Consider the following 22674-nt stretch of genomic DNA (forward strand, 5'->3'; position numbering starts at 1 on the left):
TCATTGATTCAAAAAGACTTGGCGCATTATGAATATGCGCTCATGCAATGCTAAATGCAGAGTTTATTAATTTCTTTTTTCGTTCGTGTTGGAGGGCCGCCAACAAGTGACAGGCGAGCGCATTTTGTAGGTTATTAAATAAGGTTCGCTGAAAAGTGTGTTGACAACAGTCAAAAGTCAGGCAGTCAGGCAGTCAGCCCGTCCACCAGTCAGTCAGTCAAGCAGCCAGTTAGCGTGTGACTGAACGAGGCTTAAAGCCTTAGCAATAGCAATTTTGTTGCCAGTAATGCTAATTTCAATTACTTCAGCTTTGATTCTTTGCACACACCCGCACACTGCTCCCCACCCCTTCCCAAGCGATAGGCTACATAATCCATATGGAATATAGTGAGCTCATTTCATTCAAATTATGTATATTTCATGTGACATTTGACTTTACATTTCACACTGCACTTCACTTGCATTGGCATACATTCCATTTGTTTAGGCACGACTACCTATGTATGGGTGTTCAGCAGAGCTCAGAGGTGGTGGTAGTTGTGCGCTGTGGCGTATGAGTAACGTATTTATGCATTGCTTAACTTTTACGTTATTTAACGTTGGTGTGTGTGTGTGTGTGTGTGTGTGGTGGTGTGCAAACTTGCGATTGTAAAAATAATAAAGCGCCAACATACAAGCACTCTGCTGGCTGCGAGTTAGCTCACTTTTCATAAGCAGGTCATAGAGGTTGCGCAAGTTGTGATTAAATATGAAGCGCTTGCGGACTACTTGTTGGCAATGGCATTTTATTAAATTTAATATTTTAAATTTAATTATGAACTTCAAATGCTTGTTGTGTGGCCAAGTATTACTGCATTTGCTTCATTAAAAATGTGGTGTTGGAGGTTGTGAGGCGAATATAACGCTCGAAATGTCTGCTGCTAAAGACCACAGAAATATTTTTTAAAGATAATTAGAAATTTAGTGATGAAGGTTAGATTTGTTTTGCAGATAACTGTGAGAGGATCCAAAAAATTCGCTATAGGCATCTTTAATAAAATAATTTTTAAATATTTAGTCTTGAATCTTCAAAAGAGGTTTCATATCAGAAATACCTAGAATTCACTGAAGACTTAAAATACTTATTTTTCACTCACAAGCCATTACATATAAAATTGTTGAAGGAATCAGCTAATATTGGTCTACAACATTGCTTCCGCCGTTTTCCAATAGATGTCTCTAGAGTCAAGCACTGGTCGATTAAATCGATTAAAGCGTTTTATATCGATCTTGGACATTTGTGTCAACATTAACCCAACAATATATTTGTAGAGATCTGTTTGCATCCCAAACTTATTCTCAGCTGAAAATGTCACTTTTTGAGCCGAATTCTCGAAATTTTCGGGAATGTCTCTAGGGTCAAGCATTGGTCGATTAAATCGTTTTATATCGATCTTGGACATTTGTGTCTACATTAACCCAACAAAATTTTGTAGAGATCTGTTTGCATCCCGTACTTATTCTGAACTGAAAATGTCACTTTTTGAGCCCAATTCTCGACATTTGCGGGAAATTTCACTTTTCTTTTTTAATTCTAAGAAAAGTGCGGCTGAGGTTCATCGAATGCTTTCGGATACGTACGGTGAGGCTGTCCTAAGTGAAAAAAAGCCTTAAATTTACAAAAAACGGCGGAAGCAAAGTTGTAGACCTAATAAAATTTTCTGAATACTCATGGAAGTAGTTTCTGCAAAAGAGTAACTATAACCAACAAGTTTAATGGCTTTTATATGGACTTGTAGAACTCATACATATTTGGATATAAATCTATAAGGAACGTAAAGTGTCTTGAATAAAACCTGTGCCTCCATCACCTGCATCTCTTCTCTTTTTCTAGAAAGAGAGTGGTCTTCGAATGTCATGTCTACATCATAATATTGCTTCCTACTATCTGCGGCCAGTGTCTATATGTCCCTGAATGCCTTCAAAATCCATAAAAACTAATAACAAATACTTTGCGCTATAATCCACACTTTCTCTAAGGTGATTTTTGACCTCCCTTTCACTTTGCATCAATAAATTGTGAAATGCCTCAGCGAGCGAGAAATTTCCATTGCACTTGATTTACAGTAAATCAAACGCCTGTCCGCCGTGTTAGAGCTGCTGCAAGGCACGTAAAAGCATATGTTTACACTAACATTTAAACAGATACTCGTAAACAGTGTTATCAGCGATCGTGCGCGCAGATCTTATCAAATGTTGTGACTAGATATCGCCGGCAGAAGCAAGCAGTCAAGTAGCACATCCACAGATTTGTTTGATTTAGCATAAATTCAGAAGTTGTCAGATAAGCATTATATTGCCTTGTTTGTCTCGTTTAACGCACGGTAGCTGGAGCCGTGAATTTTGCGTTCGTTGCCGCCAGTTTCAAATCAACTGCAAAGGAATTAGCATAAAGTAACTAAATCGAATTTAAGAATTTAAAGCAACAATAAAATGGCCTACAACAGCTGGCCGCGCGTACTGATACTCTACGTGGTGCTCCTGCTGCACTGTCAGCTGTATGCTGCCACGCCCAATCGGCGCATCATCTACCGATTCACCGATTGCAATGCCGAGCAGCTGCAGCATTTGCCCAAAATCGCCGCGATCTATGAGTTATCCGCTGTGACGTGCAACATCACAACGCTACCGAATGCCTACTTCACACGCTTCACCACACTCACCGCGCTGGAGGTGCGCGAGAGTGGGCTGGCGAAAATCGGCGATTACGCGCTCAATGGACTCGAGCAGCTGCAGTGGCTCTCGCTATCCTGGAACTACATCACCAGCGTCAGGCCGTGGGCTCAGACGCCACTAAAAGCGCTGCAGACGCTCGATTTGGAGGGAAATGCCGTGAAAACAATAAGCGCCGAAAGTTTCATACGCTACCCGAATCTACATTATTTAAGCTTAGCGCACAACATGCTTGAGCGCATCGACAGCGACGCGTTTGCGCCCTTGCCACATTTGCGACACTTGAATTTGGCGCACAATCGTCTCAGCGTGATTGAGTCGCCATATTTCCGTGGCATGCAACATTTGGCACATTTGTCACTGCAGCATAATGCGATTGAGCGCGCGGCCGTCGACAGCTTCGAGACGAACGCACATCTGCGCACGCTGCGCTTCGATGGCAATAAGCTGCAGGATTTGACATTTCTACGCAGCAAAGCGCTGTCACGCCTACTGCATTTGAATGTCTCCCACAATCGCATCGAAGCCGTTGATGCCTTCGCGGCTGGCGAGTGGGCGTTGATAGATTTGGATCTTAGTGCGAATCGGTTGGTGGAGGTGAAGGAGGATACTTTTGATGGTCTGGCAGCACTTTTGGTGAGTTGATATAAGCAAATATAGGAAAAGTGTGAGTCTGCTTTAAATATTGGTGGTTTCAATATAAGATAGTTTTAAGAAATATTACATGGAAGTATGCGAGTTTTTTTACGTGAACTTTCTTAGAGATTATCTGGCTCTGTCTCTCTCTCTGCTTCATAACTTTGCAATACATCCTCTTTCATTTTGGTTGGTTTTTGAAAGAGGTCTCATAGAACTATTTCATTAATTTTTAATAAAAAACACAGAGCAGCCTTAAAGTTACAGCTGGTATGGCAAACTGTAAGCTACTTGAGCTATAGTTATAAAGTTTTACCAGTTAGTTTGTTGGTTACCTTTAACCAACATTCACTCACTTCTTGATTCGATTATGTTTCACTGTATTTCAATACGTGCTTAAATACTAATTAATGTTAATTAATATTAATTAACCGTAATTCTTATTATAATATTTATCCCTTAATCGGTTTAATAATTTTTTGTTTGCGGAAATAATTGCCGTTCGCTGAGTTGTATTTAAATATTCATTCAGTGGACAATAAAGCGAGATTTTCTTTGTTTATAAGCATGAGTGTGGGCATATATGTACACTTGTATGTCTGTATTTGCTTTCAAGTGAAAACTTTGAAACGTTTGTATGTAGCCATATCAGTGGCATATCCACCTGAGTGACAGTCGTTCAAATATTTAGATATTTTACTATTTTGTACAAGGTGTTTCTATGACAATTAAAGCTTAAATTATTAAAATTTATTTATTATTTATTTTTTATTTATTACTTATAAAGCCTAAAGTCACTCATAATTCAAATGTAAATCACTTCGAATTTGTCAACACACATATAAGTACACCCTTTATACGCTTAACCAATTTATTTGCACTTTATTGCGCATTATGACGTGCCGATTATAAATCTAACTGTACACTTACATACACATATGCATAGTTATATACACGCACACACATACGTATGCATGCTTCTATGTTGTTATTTGTAATTTATATGTATTTATGTACTCTTATTTAGATATATGCATGCTTCTATTCACGTGTGCATACTCAGCGCACACACATACATCCATACATATTTACATATTTATTTCCACACAAATTTGTGCGGTTGTGTGTGTGTGTGTGTTTGTGTGTTAAGCGATTAATCGCCTTTATTTATATGTCAACGCACAACTATAATCAAATACATATTTGCATGGTTGTGTCAATAAGCTTTTGTTGCTATTGCTGTTGTTGTTGTTGAGGTTGTGTGGTGCCAAAGCTGCCGGTTACGTTATTTATTTACGCATATGCTGTTATTGTTGTTGTTGTTGCTATTTTTTATGGTATTTTATTGCGTATGTTTATTGGATTTCATTTAATTTCATATCAATTATTTACCGATTTGCCAGCAACCATGCTTATTTGATTATACTATAATTTGTTATGCAACAGGCAATGTGGACTGTGGCAAACATAATGATTATGTGTGGCTGGCCGGACATATTTGATTGTGTATCTGTTCAATCGGAAGGTATTGTTCAAAGAGATATGGAAATATTTTTAATTTTATTTATATTTATTTATGAATGCTCCGAAAGCCGTTAGGCAATAGATGAGACAAAATGTAACCAGAGCTTTACTATTGTTCCACAAACACTTCTATAAAACAAAATAAGACATATTTAGATGTAGAAACAAGTACTCAAACCCCTCCTAAGTTATTTATTTAAGTGAAGAAAAATAAACTTCCACCAAAAAAAGTATTCTAAAGATCTATCTAAATTGATAAACTCAAACTCAAAGTGAAGTCCACTTCAGCGCCTTTGATAAAATACGAAAGTGGCGAAATTCAGTTTCTGTTACCCCTTTTTCCAACTGAGAAAACCGTCCCCAAAGCCGCACGTGCAGAGTGCTCCTTAAGAAATCAACTCAATCGCCGCCTGTCAAAGGCACACAGCACTTGCATTCGTGCATTAAGCTGCACGCCAGCAACAGACACTCTCGTGATATACGCGACGGCATTAAGCTGTCAACCATTTGCTGCTGATCCATTCGACTGCATTTAATTGCACCAAACAAAAACGAGAACCCCAGCAAATATCTATTTGCACTTGAGCTGTCAGCGCTGCCAGTTACGACACTCATCTCCGAAATACTTAACGCGCTTTCTCCACTGATACCACACTCTCTGTTTTCTTTCGTTCTTAGCACCTCAATCTCAGCGGCAATGCCTTGCGTCTGCTGGCCGCGACCTGTTTGGACAAGCTCATCAATCTGGAAGCGATCGACCTGTCCGCCAACAATTTGACGCAGCTACCCACTGGACTCTTCGTGGCGCCCACACAGCTGCAGCGCATCAATTTGTCACGTAATGCACTGCCGGCCATCCACGAGGACCTCTTCGCCCAGCTGCCCTATCTGCGTGCGTTGGACATGTCACGGAATCAATTGTCGTCCGGCGCATTCATCGCTCATCTCTCGCCGCTGCTGCCGCACTCGGCACTTACGTTGGATTTAAGTGAGAATCACTTAACGCGTCTCGATGGCAATGCCATGGCTGCGTTGCAAGTGTGTGGTGCGAGCGTTGATTTGTCGGCCAACCGGTGGCATTGCCAGTGGCTCATTGTTGAGTTGGTGCGCGCTCCGGCGCACGTTCACTTCGGGCGCAACTACTCGCTGGCGTCGTCGTGGAGTGCGGCGCTGCTCAACGTGAGTGGCATTGATTGTTTCGATGCGGAGCGGCAACGCAGTATTGTGGTGCTTGACGCCGCCCGTTTGTGGGAGCGGCGCCATGGTGTGGGCGATGTTGAGTGCACGGTAGGTGCGATAAAAATGCTAATTGGCTTCGCTCGTTGAAATCAGTTTGCATACACACCACACACACACGCGGAATTTTGATTTGTGCTTCATTGCAGACGTTCGTTGATCCTGTTATGCCAACACCGCCGCCGCTGGCTTGGCCGCGGGTGCGCATGGACCGCTTCGACTCACGCTCCATTATCATTTGGATGTTAATTGCCATCGGCTTAGCGTTTACCGGGTTGCGTATAGCGCGTCACTTGCTCGACAGGCGGGAGCAGAGCAAACGTGTGAAGAAATTACTCGAAATGGTAATCGATTGCTATTAACTACTTATTATCTCACTTATCGATACTCAAATTGGTTTTTATACCTTTGTAGAAGACACAGGAGCTGTCGCGACTTACGGCGAAGAACACGGAAGCGAACGATGAGCGAAATTAAAAACTTAAATAGTCTTTGGGAAGACCGAAGTAGACCTTATTGTCGTGAATTGTTAAATTAGGTGTATTATATTATATAAATAAAATAGCTTTAGCTCCAAGATTTGTTTGTTCTGAAGCAATAAGGTGGGTAAGCAGGTAAATAGTTCCAAGACAACCAATATCATAAAATCAATTTTTTTCTATAGGAAGCTAAACCTTGCACGAAATTAATTCCGAGATAGATAAGCTTCCGAAATATATAATATAGACGAAACGAACTGTCAACTGTCAACAAGATCTTTATCTTATTTACCTTATGACGTCACAAACTAATGTAGTCTCAGTCAAACACACTCCAGGAAAGGAAATTTTCGTAAGCTCTATTTCTATTATTCTTGAACCTGAAATTACAGTAAAGAATATGGTAGTCCGAAGGAAAGTTCTAAGGATTGGGTGAAGTATAGATATTATCGAGGTGACACATATGAACGACGGAAAATCACTTGAGATGATTTTTATTTAAAAATCTTAAAAATAATATTTCCTGTGTTTTATTAACTTTAAATGGAATGGAAACATAATAGTATGAATTAAGTAACTTAAAAATATACGATTTCGATATTATATTCATCAGTCCATGGAGCATTTTACTCGTAAATACGATCGATGACTACAGCATATTTTTGTAGAATCACCTTCCGACGCGATTTCAGTGTGGGACCCAACTCGCCGGTGGGTATTGAAAAGTCATGTGGTAGGATTGCAAATTTTTGTACCTTCTGTGCATTCGATAGAGCACGTGTATTGGCACGCTTTAAGGCTGCCTCTATGCTCTCCACTATTTTTGCGTCCGGTTTCACCAATATGCTGGCGGCCTCAGACTCGCTTAGATCGGCGGGTATGTTTAGGACTTCCGATAGGTGCGTATAGTTGAAACCCAAGTTTTGCAGCCAGTCAATGACATCGACATGCAGAGTGTCCAACGGCATGCCGGTATGTGGATCAATATCGGTCTGTAAAAAGTCGTAGGTGATAATCTTTATTTTCAGTGCAATCTTGGTTTTCGTTTACCTTTAGTGTTAGTAGTATGCTAAGATATTTGCGATGATCGCCTACAAGCAGCGCATTGCTTACGCAGGGTAACTCCGCTTTCACCAGACTCTCAACATGCACTGGCGGTATATTTTCGCCACCAGCTGTAATGACCAACTCTTTAATACGTCCCGTGATAACGAGACTTCCATCTGCTTCCAGATAACCCAAATCGCCTGACAGAAACCAACCATCGTCATCTAGAACTTCTTTTGTTTTCTCCAACTCATTTATGTAGCCCATCATATTCGAGCGACTACGCAGGCAGATCTGAATGAGAAGGAGATAAGAGATCAAATAACGAGTATGATTTTAAAACAACTGCCTATATGTATCTACTACGGTCTACTTACCTCACCATGTCCTTCTTTATTGGGGTCCTTGACTTTTATTTCAAAGCCTTCTATGGCTTTTCCACAAGTCGTCAAATTGTTGTAAATTTGATTTACTACCGCAGCACCACCCGTCTCCGACAGTCCATAAGCCTCGAAGAGCGGCATGTCTAGGCTTGTGAAGAATTCCTTCAGTTCAGTTGTAACGGGCGCGCCACCAATAATTCGCCAGTTGCAGCAGTCAAGACCCAAAGCGACTTTAACCTGATGCGTGATCTTTGATGCCAACCACAGTTTGAAAGAATGGGTTCTGTAATGAAATAGAAGGATTATTTTTTAAAGTAATCTATTCGAAAACAGTTTAAAAAAGTATAGTGTACTTACGCTTCACCATTTTTGTTCAGATAGTGTTCCAAAGTCACTCGTCTTGCCCAATCCATTGTATAGCGTGATAGCGCCGACGATTTGGAAGCGACTTGTTTCAGTCGCTCCTGTATCTTTTCATAGACACGTGGCACACCGAATATGCACGTGGGACGCGCCTTAGCAAAGGTTTTCGTGAGCGTACCTCTCAGCGCATCGCGATCAGCGAAATATATACAGCTACCATTATCTAAGCCCATATAAACGTCAAAGATTTGAGCAGCAATATGATTCAAAGGTAAATAAGTAACGGTTCTTTCAGCAGGTAATCGAAATTTACACAGCGTTGCATCGATGTATTTGGCATTCATGATGACGGAGTCGTGAGAGAGCATCGCAGCTTTGGGTAGACCCGTTGTGCCAGACTAAAAGAAAGTAAAGGAAATCACATTTAATTTTACAAATTCGTTACTTCAACTTAAGATATCACATATATCAAAGCCAACGGGGCCAATTGTGGTCTTACATACCGTGAAAATTAGCATTGCACATTCGTTGGCGCCGACAGCACTTTCACGCTTCGCCAATTCCTCTCGCTCTTGATTGTCGAACTCCAAAGCAAACAAATCCGCCCAACTATAGTAACCCTGCTCGTTGCCGACGAATTCTTCGAACGGTCCATGCAATTGTATGACCGCACTTAAAAGCGGCAACTGATCCTTGACTTTACGCACCTTTGCCATCTGCGCTGCATCGTCTACAACGCAAACAGTCGCCTGCGACGTGGCCAGCACATGCTGCACTGCCTCAGGTGAACTGCTTGGATATATGCCAGACACAACGCCGTTGGCGCACAAGGCGCCCAATTCCGCATAAAACCATTCCGGGCAATTGAAAGCCAGTATGCCAATGGAGGTGCGTGGCTGCAGGCCAACATGAATGAGCATAAGTGCAGCCTTTTCCACATTCCGCTCAAATTGGGTGTAGGTGACAGTTGTCCAGTCAGTATTTGGATCTTTCGGCTCATTGGCATAGACGAGCGCTGGCTGGTCGGCATGGCGCGCACAGCTTTTGCGGAAGAACTGCGGTATGCTGTGGGGCTCGTTGGCGGAGATACCCTCCTTGCCGATGCGCAGTTTAATTGGCTCTGTGAGTGAAGTGGAAATATAGCTGCTGGCTGGCTTTACCGTACTCACCGAAGGTGAGACCTCTGTGCTCTCATTCATCATTTTAGTCGGCGGTTCGTTTGTGTGGAATAAATTATGGTTTCACTTTTATTTTAATCAGTGCAGTGCCTTCAACCCGATTCTATTTTTTTCTCCTCCGCTGTGTTAACAATTCAATTCAAAAAACTTTGAGTTCGTTCTATTTGGCTATTTGAAAATATATTGGCAATTAGTGAGTCAATATTTTTTTTGGAGAATATTATTAAACAAAATTTGATTTCTTCCTACTTTTGAAACAATTTTAGCTAAGATCCCTGAGATCTTTCTAAGAAACTGTGATAATTCTACCTTCTAAAAGGAATATTTTCAATTTCAGAATCACTTATTTGTATTTACACTTAAAAATCGCAATTAACACATTAATTCTCAAATTTATTCACTCAACCAGTATAATTTACCTCTTTCCACTCGACTTCACAAATAAATACACCGTCCAATCTGAACAAATATTTTCATAAAAGCGGTTCTTAACTCTATCGGACACAAACGCTTCCTTCGACAGTTGAAAATCTTCTAAAACCTATACTCAGACTGGTGGAATACTTATTGCCGCTGTCAAATACTGATAACGCACTTTACGTATAAAATGTTTATCAGCTGGGCTAGACAAAAAATATAAAAAACCAAAATGTCTATTCTTGTTTTTGTACAAAAACAAATAATAAGCATCGATAGTTGATGTATGGTTTAGTGACATGGTCCACTAAGGATCCAATTCTCCTTCTCAGCGATAACAGCGCCGTAGCATCAACGGAGATGTGGTGTAGGTTTCTAACATTGCCACTGATGCTGGGCTCTTCTTATCGCTGATTCTCTTGTTGCCGCGCACTCAGGCCTCGTGCTCGGCGATAAGACAGTGACGATGCGTGCATAGAACGCCGAACCGGCCAATAACGTTGTGGTCAAAGGTTTACTAAAAAAACAAAACAAAAAGAATTGAGCAAATATGAGTATATAAATATATTACTCACACTGTCATTGTGTACCATTTATTGAAAAATTTAGTTTTATTTCTAAAATGTACTGATTGCAGACTAACACGTTCGATGACTTTTTCGGGTGTCTGGTAAAAAATAAACCCATTTAGCTCTTAGTGTGAATATAAAACAACGAAATCGGATAATATATATAGATCTATATATAAATTTATAGGTAAATTAGTGTGAAAATGTCTAGAATATACCTCGAGTACCAAGACTCAAATTGGAAGCATTAAAATTTATATTTTGAAGACTATTTTGGAGATATCTTTTAAAATATGTTGTAATAAATTGGACAAACAATATAAATATGGATATCAACAATAAAATCATTGCAAGTTCCACAGTTCTTCTTTTAACACCATAGCGAAGCAAAATAATAACAAAGAGCAACGAACAGCGAACTTTGGAAAAGTACTCGTCGTCATCGCTTATCTGACTCCCTGCTGACTACGACAACACAAAGTCGATTAATGGACGTCAGTATGTGAAACAAACAAGGAGCCCCTAGATTTGTGCGGAACCGATCTTACAATTCTCTTGCAATAAAAATGTCCGCAATGATACTGCTCGTAATGGGTACTATTTGCCTCAAATCAGGATATCCTTCCACCTATATCAGCTCAACGCATATATTTCTTCGACGTCTTTCTAGACCGATATCATTCGCGCACCTATTTTCTAATATTATGTCCCAAGCTACACACGTTGGAACACGTACATATATTCAAAGTATTTCAAAGACAAAAATCAACCAAAAACCTCTTTACTCTCACTTACCTTGAACACTGACAAGCTTGTATGGGAATAGAATATTTATTATACATACAGTTTCGATACCTACCAACCAAAGGCCAAAGCAAAATAACTTAAACATTTTAAAGTTCATGATACCACTTAAGTTTTATTTTTATTCATAAAGACGATCGATAACTTTAGCATACTTTTGTAAAATAATATTACGGCGCGACTTCAATGTTGGTCCTAAAAAGAGGAAAACAATTAGTTATTACACATAAAATTTTGATCCTTGGTAAATAACTCACCCAATTCTCCAGTGGGTATTGATAAATCGTGTGGCAAAAGCGCAAACTTCTGCACTTTCTGAGCACGAGACAAGGACTTTTCGTTTGCACGCTCAATACCCTTATTTATGGCAGCCACCACTTTTGGATCTGGGTGGACCTCCACTGTTGTTGCGTTGAAGTCTTGCAAGTTCTCGGGTATACGCAAAACTTCGGAGAGACGTGTGTAGTCGAAGCCTAGTGATTTAAGCCACTCAATGGCAGCTGGTTGCAAAGTGTCCAAAGGCATGCCGGAGTTAACATCCATATCCGTCTGTTGTGATAAAAATTATAATATTTACAACTATCAAACTAATAACTAAGTGCCTACAGATATACCTTAATTGTCAGGAGTATAGTGAGATACTTTCGTTTATCGCCAACAAGTATGGCGTTGCTGACACAGGGTAATTCTTTTTTTACGAGATTTTCCACATGCACCGGTGGTATATTCTCACCACCCGCAGTCACAACCAGCTCCTTCAAGCGGCCCGATAATACAACTTCGCCAGACTCGTTGAGATAACCAAGATCGCCGGTGTGGAACCAGCCGTCTTCGTCAATTGCATTCTTTGTTTCTTGTGGTGCATTCAAATAACCCATAAACACATAGCGACCACGGAAGCAGATCTAAGGTAATACATTATTATTGCTTTCAGAGTAATTGCACTTTGAAGTATTACCTCGCCCTGATCTTCCATGTCGGTCTTTGCGATTTTTACTTCTATGCCAGGGTAGGGTTTTCCAGAGCCACAAAGCTGCCGTGACTCCAAAGATACCGTTGAGCAACCAGTAGTTTCGGAGAGTCCATAGCCCTCAATGATGGGTAGATCTATGCTAGTAAAAAATTTCTTCAGTTCGATGGGAACTGGTGCACCACCGACGGTTACATGTTTACAGCGATCCATGCCTAGGGCGGCTTTAATCTGGTGCGTTAAGAAAGATGCTAACCAATACTTGAAAGAACCTTCCGGTTTGCTAAGAAGTCAAATATATTTCTTTTGTTTAGCTAGTTAATTTGTTAATTTATAACTCACTGCCTTCCTGCTTGCTCTAGGTAACTCTGCAGCGTTGCCCATCGTGCGTACTTCATCATTTTTTGTGTGAGCCAAGACGACTCTGCTTCGACCTGCTGCAGTCGCTCTTTCATTTTTTCGAAAACTCGCGGTACAGCGAAGAACCTTGTGGGGCGCGCTACAGTCAACGTCTTCACCAAGCTTCCACGCAGCGCGTCTTTATCTGCAAAGTAAACGCAGCCTCCATCATTGGCACTAAGCATGATGTCGACCATTTGTGCAACGACGTGACTCAGAGGCAAAAAGCTCACAGTTACTTCGGCGCCTTCCACGAAATCTTTATGGAAGGGAGACGATTTCACATTTCCAATAATGTTGTCATGAGACAGCATAACTGCTTTCGGCAATCCAACGGTGCCAGACTGTGAATGTAAGTAAAACATTGAGTTTGAGACCGATTTTGAACTTGAAACTATATACCGTGAAAACTAGCAGGGCGCACTCATTCGCGACTATTTCTCGTTCGCGCTCAATTAGTTCCGCCTTTAACTGTGCATCGAATGTCAGAGCCATCAAATCGGACCAACGGTAATACCCTTCATCCCGGCCCACAAACTCCTCGAACGGACCAAACAGCTGAATAACGGCGCGCAACTGTGGTAAACTCGCTTTGACCTCGCGTACCTTTGCCATCTGCTTTGCGTCGTCCACCACACAAACGGTCGCTTCCGCCGTTGCGAGCGCATGACGCACCGCTTCCGGCGAGCTGGTTAAATATATGCCGGTAACAATGCCGCCTGCGCGCAAAGCGCCCAACTCAGTGTAAAACCATTCCGGACAATTGAAGGCGAGTATGCCGACTGTGGTGCGCGGCCGCAGACCAACATGCATCAGCGCAAGCGCAACCTGCTCCACATTTTGCGCATATTCTGCGTAGGTAACCATTCGCCCAGCTTGTAGACTCTCATTTGATTCGTTGGCGTAGACCAACGCTGGTAACTTTGCATACTTTTGGCAGACTTCATGGAAAAATTGCGGTATAGTTTGTGGTGCGATCGATGCACTGTCCGTTGTGTCAATGCGCAGCTTAACCGGTTCAGTGAGTGAAGTCGAAGTGTAGCTGGTGGCAACTTTGAGGTTAATGCCTGAAAAACTTTTTAGTGTCTCTGCGTCGCCCATAACTACGGTTGTGTTTGAATCAATGCGTCAATTAGTTTTAATCTGAAATACTAGAAGTAAAAAATGAAACTAAAGAATGAAAATACTCGCTTTCTGCAAAGAGGTGCGAGGGAATCCACCTTTCTATAGTCATATACTTGGACTTAATGAATGTTGCAATCGCAATCCCAAATTTTCTAATTTTTTATTCTATTTTCCTCAGCATGCCAAGATCCACCCATTACTTAGAAATCATTTAATTAGATAGGTATACCACAAAAGTGCTGACCCATAGAGTATAAAACGTGGCCTACAATTAGGAGCATTATCAATTATTTTAAAGACCTATGTTGAAGTACTAATATTGGTATTTAAAGGTATGTATATTCCCCAGCAATAATCATTATTTGAAAGAGCATTAATCGATTGTTTGAATCTGAATAGCTACAGATATTATCTTACACTACTGCGAAATACTCTTTCTCTGACTAAGAGGTTCATATGACGCTGCGCCTATTTAGGCATGAAGCCATGTACTCATATATCTTTATGTGTTTTCTTACTTGCTTGTGAACTGTTACATATCTATGTAGAAATATCTGCGCATATGTGAATTTCATAATTTTTTGCTCACTCTGCTTGCCTGCTCACATAAAAAGTTATATTATGTGTAACTATTTATTTATTTATTTATATGCGACTTATTTGTAGATACATATAGATATCTTGTTTTTGAACAGGCGCACAGCAATTAGCAGCCGAGCGAGCAGTGCTCATAGCGCTGCTTTGCAATTGTACATATGTATGTATGTATTTATTTATTATGTTGTTTCACCATGCACCAAACAACCTAACTGCTTAATGGCATATGTCTCCACATACATACATTGCATTACATACTACGAATCTACCATTGCTCATATTCAAAGTCGTACTTATGTATAGATATTTATGTACCACATATGTGCCACTCGCTCGAGTCCATGCTTAGGCATGTGTGTGTTTAGCTGCGCTTAGTCATATCTAGATACTACTTGTTCTACATAAATGAATACTTGTACTCGTAGTATAAGCCGAACGGCAATTTCTCACGCATAAGCGTAGCTAATGGAGTGCAGAGTGTGAACACAGTCGTAATGTATACGGTTACATATTGATATACATATGTATTTATGTAACACTTGATACCCAACGGTCGCAGTAAATTTGAAACGAGTATATTTTAGTGAATAGCAATTCTCTCTCTCTTAATCAAATGGAACTGATAGGGCAGACATATTTTTGGAAAACTAATAAGACTACTCCTCGAAACGCTTCCTTTGAAACACTTCCTTACTAAGCGCTATCTAACAACACCGCACTTGGTTCCAAGAAAATATTTCCAGATAAAAAATGGCTCTAGCTTCTACACTTATTTTATATAACATTAGTCAGTCCAAATCTTTCACACTCACTATCTAACTTATCCTTCCAATCACTTTGACGCCTGCGATTTATGTGCCTCTAACTAAAATATTTAGTCTAGAGTTTTATTGAATTTAAAGAATTTAAAATTAACAACGTCTTCAATCGTCAATACACCGATAGCTACTAAATGCAAACGAACTCAAATTCCAAACCTAATCGCACCAGAACACATTTGTTAGGCTAGCAATACTCATGAAGTTCAATCAAAGGTTAAATTTCACTATTCAATGTGTGCTCCTAAAAAGCGAACGCGATTTTATAAAAACACACTAAATTAGAGTTTTTGTTGCTTTCCGTTTATACGCATATCAATTTGAGTATTTATTTTTGTTCAATAAAAAAACAAAAATTAAATATACTTGTATTTATATAATTTCACATCAATTTACTTTCGAGTCCATGAGCCAAGATGTGTCAATATTTGAACAGTATTTTTACAAAGTTCACAATTTACATTTTTTTTTGTGGTTTTACATGCATTAAATCACTGCTTGTTAACTGACCTACGTCAATTTTTGTGAGTTAAGCCGCTATCTGCGTTTACCCTCTTGTTGAGAAAAATAAAGCTGACTTGCGAAATTTTCAAAAATTCCACTCAGTCAGCAGTCAAGTTATCAGTGAAATAAACGAAGATAGCGATGAACATCATTCCTTTCAGTATATATATTTTTTCTTTAGTTCCTAGGTGGAACATGGGGCCTCAAGTATTTCAGTATTGACACAATAGTAATGGAATATTCCATAAAACTATGTAATATTGTGTAACAAAAATATTACTTTTCTTAGAATGAAATAAAAATCCGGATTGCCAATGGATTTTGACAGCCTGAAATTCTTATATAGTCAAAACTCAGAGTGCGATGCGGGGGAAAGTCCTACTATAAGGCATTCATATGTTGGAAAGAGATAGAACGATAATCAAAAGTTACAGAAATGTCAGAAGTATTTCTGGCGTGACGTCAGACTAGCAAAGAAGCCGACACAAACAATTGTCAAAACCATCAACGAGACTTTATGTCAAAGTCTCGGATAATGTGTCAAGAAAATGACTACTGGGCTGCTATACTATACAAGATACTAAATTTACCAATTATGTTCTTCAACGGCGTTTGAGTGGCTTAATACAACACTTTGGCCGTTGTCTCAGTCGTAATGGAGCATAAAAATGGACAAAGCACGTATTTTCCTGCTGTGTCAAAGTTCTGGAGAGTGGCACTTTATATAGATCAGCACAGGTGTTTCTCTCAGGAATATTGACGTTGGAGATTTCTTTCATTCCCCGCTCTTACCCTTTATATCTACTAACTAAGATATCATTATATACAATAAAATAATAGATTTACGGTTCCACGCCTTTTAATACCAATTTATTCTTTCTTTAGTACCATTAGTAGTAATTAATAACAATCAATTCTCTGAATTATACAATTGTTCAATTACATCTGCATATTTCTCACAAATAAAAGCACGTCGAGACTTCAGAGTTGGACCTGTAACGTGAAAAAGTGAGTAGTTTACATCTACAGATTGTAATATCTCTTACCTAACTCGCCTGTGGGCACTGTAAAGTCATGAGGCAATATTGCAAATTTCTGCACTCTTTGCGCATGCGAGAGAGCATTTCTGTTGGCACGATTCAAGCCGCTCTCTACAGCTTCAAGCACTCTTCGATCCGGCTTAATAATTAATCTCTTGTAGTCATAGTCAGGTGTATAGGCAGGTATATTTAGAACTTCCGACAAACAAGTATGATGGATGCCGAGCGAGTTCAACCAAGAGATGGTATCCAAATGTAGTGTGTCAAGCGGTAAGCCAGTGGCGCGATCGATGTTGGTCTGAAAGGTCAAGCAACGATTGAAACTAGCTTTAAATATGATAATAAATAAACGACCAACTTTCAGTGTCAGCAGCACAATCAGATATTTACGCCTATCGCCCACCACCAGAGCATTACTAATATAAGGGAGTTCGGCTTTGATGAGGTTCTCGATGTAAATAGGCGCTATATTCTCACCGCCTGCAGTAATCACTATATCCTTTATGCGCCCGGTAATATGTAGACAACCATCAGCACTTAAGCGACCCACATCACCAGTGTGCAACCAACCAAGTGAGTCAATACCCTCGTGGGTCTTCTCCACATCATTTAGGTAACCCATCATTGTGCAGCGTCCGCGCAGACAAATCTGTGAAAGTTTATTTTAAAAGTTATTCTACATTTCTAAGAAATTTCATAAAATATTGATACCTCTCCCTGTCCTTGTTTATTCGGCTTATAAATCTTGGATTCAAATCCTAAAAGTACTTTACCACTGCTGTCCAAATGGCAATAGCTGCGTGTCACTGTCACCGCGCCACCTGCCTCCGAGGCACCAAACATGTCAGCGACCGGTATGTCCATGCTGAGGAAGAATCTTTTCGTTTGTACCGACAAGGGGGCACCGCCAGCCCATAAGTAAGCGCACTGAGCAAGGCCAAGCTGTGCTTTAAACTGACGCATGATCCATGAAGCGCATATGTAACTGATGTTTCTTTTTGGTTCTCTGAAGAATATATGTTATAGTATAAGCGATAGAAAAGCCGTGGATTACTCACATGCCCTCTGCATTACACAAGTAGCTCTTCAGTAATGTCCTCTTGGCCCACCGTAAGATCATGCGCCACAAGAACGAGGAGTTCGCTTCGGCTGCCAAGAGTTGCTCTTGTAGTTTCTCGTAGACTCGTGGTACGCCAAATATTCGTGTTGGCTGCGCAATTCGTAAATTTCTCACCAATGTTCCTTTGAGCGCATCCCGATCCGCGAAGTGCACGCAATCACCGCACAGCAAAGGCATCAGCACCTCGAAGAGTTGTGCGGCAACGTGATTGAGCGGCAGATAGGACATGGTGGCACCTGGCTCCCTCCGAAAAGGTCCAATAGTTGCATAACAGTATTTAATATTTGATATGATGGCGTCGTGGGAAAGCATGACTGCCTTCGGAAACCCCGTTGTGCCGGACTGAAAAAATATGTAACTGTACAATAAACATACTGCAAATTTACGATGTAATCTGTATAAAACCGTGAAAATGAGTATCGCGCATTGATTCGCCGACACCTGCAGCTCCTTACGCAGCAGTTGCTCGCGCAAGTTTTGATCAAATGTCAATGCCATCAGTTGCGACCACAGATAATAGCCCTCATTCACCGTCAAATCTTCCTCGAAAGAGTCTTGCAAGAGGATAACAGCACGCAATAGTGGCAACTCCTTCCGCACCGTACGCACCTTCGCCAACTGTGACGCATCATCGACCACACAAACGGCGGCTGCTGAGGCCTCCAGCGCATGTTTGACTGCCCCCGGCGAGCTGCTCAGATAGATGCCCGAGACCACAGCACCAACCAGCAATACGCCGAATTGCACATAATACCACTCGGGGCAATTATGGGCCAGCACACAGACACAAGTGTTGTTAGTGAGCCCGATGTGAAGGAGGGCAAGTGCAGCCATTTCCACATTTCGCTCGTACTCGGCGTATGTTACTGTCGTCCAACGATTGTTGTTACGATCAAGTTTGTTGTTGTTGTTATGCGGTTCGTAAGTCAAGGCCGGAGAGTGAGGAAAACGCTGGCAGCAATCCCTGAACAGTTGTGGTATGGTTTGTGGAGCTGCTGCTGTTAGACCCCGCCTTCCAATGCGCAGTTGCACAGGCTCAGAAAGGCTGGTAGACACGAAGCTACTGGCTGGTTTTAGATGTTCAAATGTGGCATATTCTTCGGCTTCTTGAGTCATTTCGCTTAACTGTAATTATAATATAGGTAAGGTGGAACTATTATTGAGGTAAATATTATTGATAAGTTGTCTACAAAATTCAAATGTGCGAGTATACGCTAGTTTAAGACTAAGATTTAATCTTTAACTCCCGTTTTATCGGTATTATTAGTAATGAAATTCGAACTCAACTTTTCTATTTCGGTCTATCAAACAAACATTATCATGCCCAGACACCCCCACCTTCCTTCACCGCACCTTTCCGGCATCTGTTGTCATATCAACCAAAAAGTTACGCAATTCACATCCGCTTTTTACTTCCTATTGGCTTCCAGCAGACAGACACACACACACATGTCTGCACTACCTCTACCTATCCCCCCTCCCACTGCTTTGTTGCATTTGGTGTTTTTCGGCAACCCGGCAAATGGGAAATTTTATGTTCTGCGGCTGCATCGGCCGCCACTACATCGGATGCTGCTGCTGTGGTTTTTGCCGCTTTGACTGCTCGGTTATGCTGCTGGTTGCGGCTTCTCGCCTGTTACACATATCGACACTTTTTGTTAAAATTCGCACAGATTTTTACTTAAATTATTTAATAAAAACTTTTGCTAGTGGAGAAAGGCTTCAAATTTTTACTAAATAGAGTTTGCCAAAATTTTGTTATTCCAAAACTATAGTTTTTAATATTTGCTAGCAAATTGAACTACAGTTACATTCGGAACAAACAGTGAGTGAATGACCACAGCTTTAAGCTGGCTTGTTGTTGCTTTTTTGCCATTTTCAGTGAAATCTTGCGGAGCAAATAAACACTCGTTTGTTAGTTGAGCGAAAATTTTGCAACTTTTCATATGATTTATTGCGGTGCTTCGCTTTGCTGAGTACCCACAAATTTAATATTTATTGTTATACTAACTCTAAGACTCTTTTACAGAATCTCTAAAAGAATTTTTAATGAAAAGTTACTATAATCGTTTGTAAATTCTCAGTTGTATTAGTTTTTACTAAATTTGTGAAGCTTATGTGTTTTTGAGAAAATATTAGCACGACTCTTTGTGGTTGTACTGAAAGGGAATCCTCAAACCCTAACGGTATGTTTGCTCTTGAGTCCAAATTTTATTATTTAAATAGTTATTTTCTGATTTATAGTTTATAGTTAAAAAAAAGTACTATACAAAGTAGAATTCATTTTGACATTCTTATATTAGTTATTTAATTGACGGTTATTACAAAACTTGATTATTAGTCCATTTGACATTGACTTCATCCGGAAAGAGCTTAGATTTGGCATGATGAACAACGTTCATTCGTTGAATGATGACTAGAAATAACCCCTCCCAATTCTTATATCAAATGAAGACCTCAATATACCCCTAGAGAGCCGTTTAGTCATTCCACATTCTGTATATTCTACGACCAAAACCATCAAAATGGTTTTTAAAGTATTTTAGTGTCGAAATGGCATTTGAGTTGACAAGATAACTATTTGACGGTTCTTCATGGGACATAGTTCTCAAACGGAATATTACTAATTCATAATCCTTTCATTGGAAGCTATGATCGCTAATAGAGTCAGCAAATAATTCTTTTGAACACGTATATAAATAATAACTAAATTTAAACCACTAATAATTCGGTATATAAGACTCATTATTATTGGTTGAAACATTCTTTCCAGAATAACTCAGAGCATTTGTTTCGGGAGAAACCTTCACCCAACATATGATTAAGGACTCCCACAGTTGAAGCAATGAACCAGATAATTTGACTTTGTCTCCTGATAAAGTGATATCTAGAATCAGACGATTTTTCGAATACAGAAAAATTAAAAGTGAATGTTTTAAAAATATTTTTCAATGTTCAGAACTCGTTCTAAAATTATTTTCTAATAGATTATAATGAGATATTATCTCAATTGCTATTAATACCATATTTATATTCTTATTTATGAACTCATTTTACAATTATCGATCTGAGTAAACCTCAAAGTCCTAACCCCAAAATGTACTAATTGGGCTAAGGCCTTTGGAACAAATATCTGATAGATAATATCAGAAGACAAAAAGTTGAAGGATTCTAACTAAATAGATATATTCTAGCTTATAGTAGATAAATATTTCTAAATATTATATAGGAATTTCAACTAATATCCACACTAATTAACTATATTTATGTATTTATATTTGTATTTAAATACTTCCTTTGGCTTTCGCGCGTATCCGAATTCTCAGCGATAGACATGTCTGTTAAATATGCAAATGAAGTGAAGTACATACATATGTATGTATGATATAATCGCGAGCGGATTTAAATGCGTACACAGTCGTGAGAAATATGTAAAAATGGCTGCACATTTATAACTACATATGTATGTATTCATATCTCATAGCAGAGCACTTACACAAATCTTCAAAGGCAAATATATATTTTTTTAACTACTCATTTACTCTATTTAAATATGTAAAAGATGTAACTTATGTTTACATGAGTACATTATTTATGCATATTTGAATATATATTTATTTGGATAAATCATTTTCGTGTGTGCGTCGATCCTCAGTAGGTACATATAGATTTCTTAAATTCACCAGGCGAACATGAAACAGCAACAGAGGTCGTAATGGCTATATTACTCTGGATTTTCGTGTAAATATACAAAAAATATAGATGTTTATATGCTTATACATATGTATATATGTATATGTTTGCAACAGTTTGCCTCGCTAGCCATACATACAAACAAAAAAATGTTATTCGTTAGTTACTCATCGCCGCATAGCTGCCCGTTGCCAGTGCAACCAACATAAATACATAGATACATTTATTTACGAGTATTTTCGTGCAATATTTTCAACCACAATTTACAATATGTATATGTACATATAGTATATACAAAAATACATACATACATATGTATATTTATGAGTCTCAGTTAAGTGTTGCTTAATTACCGGCAGGCTCGCGCTCTTTGCAAAGACACGCGTACAAATACAACAAATAATAAACTAGCTAAAAGCCTAAATGTCACTATGGTAAGGTCTTTAATGTCATTTGTTTGTTGAATGCATTGTACTTAAATCAGAGTTATTAATCTGAAAGCTTTCAATAAACAGTGTCAACAATCATAATCGACAACTTTGGACTTGGCTGATTTGTTGGTTATCTGCGATTAGTTTTTATATTAGGGTGGCTGTTTTCTAGAGTTCCAAATATAAAGTAATAGAAGGAATATATATACATTCTATATATGAAAAAGCTCAAATGAAATAAAGTAGGCCCAACTACAAAGCAATTTTTTAGTGACTTTGGTTTTTTGCTTCCACAAATTGAGTATTCTACGAAGGATTTATTCTTTTGTCCTACCCGCATTTAACAATACTTATATATGAATAAATATTCACTACAGTATTCACTTTCGAATTGAGTTTTTTCACCCAAATAGAACATGCCTAATATTAATTATCTATCTTGTAACATATATTTGTATATCTTTTGGTGCTCTGTAAGTAGTTCAACATACACCTGTTTATTTGTTTACGTATCTAACTTATTTAAAATATTTTCAGTATAACAATAGATATCTAAGTAGTATATACCAACTTATATGTATGTATACCTATGTATAAGTTAATGTCTAGTTGATATTATGCCATTTCCA

The 22674-nt window shown here is 39.3% G+C and overlaps 4 protein-coding genes across 6 annotated transcripts; 1 reads left to right on the plus strand and 3 right to left on the minus strand.

Moving 5' to 3' along the window:
- The first annotated feature begins 2381 nt into the window (after nucleotides 1–2381).
- Igfals_3 (toll-like receptor Tollo) lies at nucleotides 2382–6657 on the plus strand. The gene is made up of 4 exons (XM_011182852.3): nucleotides 2382–3348; nucleotides 5551–6159; nucleotides 6258–6452; nucleotides 6523–6657. The coding sequence occupies exons 1-4, from the start codon at nucleotides 2473–2475 to the stop codon at nucleotides 6583–6585; spliced, it is 1743 nt and encodes a 580-aa protein (XP_011181154.1). The 5' UTR covers nucleotides 2382–2472; the 3' UTR covers nucleotides 6586–6657.
- A 487-nt stretch (nucleotides 6658–7144) lies between these two features.
- LOC105211442 (long-chain-fatty-acid--CoA ligase heimdall) lies at nucleotides 7145–10135 on the minus strand. 2 transcript variants are annotated; one of them, XM_011182853.2, is made up of 6 exons: nucleotides 9978–10135; nucleotides 8884–9726; nucleotides 8375–8778; nucleotides 8012–8300; nucleotides 7638–7928; nucleotides 7145–7579 (listed from the first exon to the last, which is right to left on the minus strand). In XM_011182853.2, exons 2-6 carry the CDS (start codon nucleotides 9580–9582, stop codon nucleotides 7214–7216), a joined length of 2049 nt encoding a protein of 682 aa, XP_011181155.2. In that variant the 5' UTR covers nucleotides 9583–9726; nucleotides 9978–10135; the 3' UTR covers nucleotides 7145–7213. The 2 variants fall into 2 exon arrangements, with proteins under 2 accessions (XP_011181155.2, XP_011181156.2); XM_011182854.2 differs by having other exon boundaries at nucleotides 8884–9679; nucleotides 9978–10123.
- A 1308-nt stretch (nucleotides 10136–11443) lies between these two features.
- Nucleotides 11444–15407, minus strand: LOC105211443 (long-chain-fatty-acid--CoA ligase heimdall). 2 transcript variants are annotated; one of them, XM_054227101.1, is made up of 7 exons: nucleotides 15252–15407; nucleotides 13120–13820; nucleotides 12661–13061; nucleotides 12307–12601; nucleotides 11963–12253; nucleotides 11606–11897; nucleotides 11444–11543 (listed from the first exon to the last, which is right to left on the minus strand). In XM_054227101.1, the coding sequence occupies exons 2-7, from the start codon at nucleotides 13816–13818 to the stop codon at nucleotides 11470–11472; spliced, it is 2052 nt and encodes a 683-aa protein (XP_054083076.1). In that variant the 5' UTR covers nucleotides 13819–13820; nucleotides 15252–15407; the 3' UTR covers nucleotides 11444–11469. The 2 variants fall into 2 exon arrangements, with proteins under 2 accessions (XP_054083076.1, XP_011181157.1); XM_011182855.3 differs by having other exon boundaries at nucleotides 13120–13868.
- Nucleotides 15408–16614: 1207 nt separating this feature from the next.
- Nucleotides 16615–18585, minus strand: LOC105211504 (long-chain-fatty-acid--CoA ligase heimdall-like). Its single transcript, XM_011182955.2, has 6 exons — nucleotides 18327–18585; nucleotides 17860–18263; nucleotides 17513–17807; nucleotides 17160–17450; nucleotides 16808–17099; nucleotides 16615–16754 (listed from the first exon to the last, which is right to left on the minus strand). The coding sequence occupies exons 1-6, from the start codon at nucleotides 18417–18419 to the stop codon at nucleotides 16672–16674; spliced, it is 1458 nt and encodes a 485-aa protein (XP_011181257.2). The 5' UTR covers nucleotides 18420–18585; the 3' UTR covers nucleotides 16615–16671.
- Nucleotides 18586–22674: the final 4089 nt, after the last annotated feature.

This window comes from Zeugodacus cucurbitae, chromosome 3, assembly GCF_028554725.1.
Source record: "Zeugodacus cucurbitae isolate PBARC_wt_2022May chromosome 3, idZeuCucr1.2, whole genome shotgun sequence".
NCBI classification, from domain to species: domain Eukaryota; kingdom Metazoa; phylum Arthropoda; class Insecta; order Diptera; family Tephritidae; genus Zeugodacus; species Zeugodacus cucurbitae.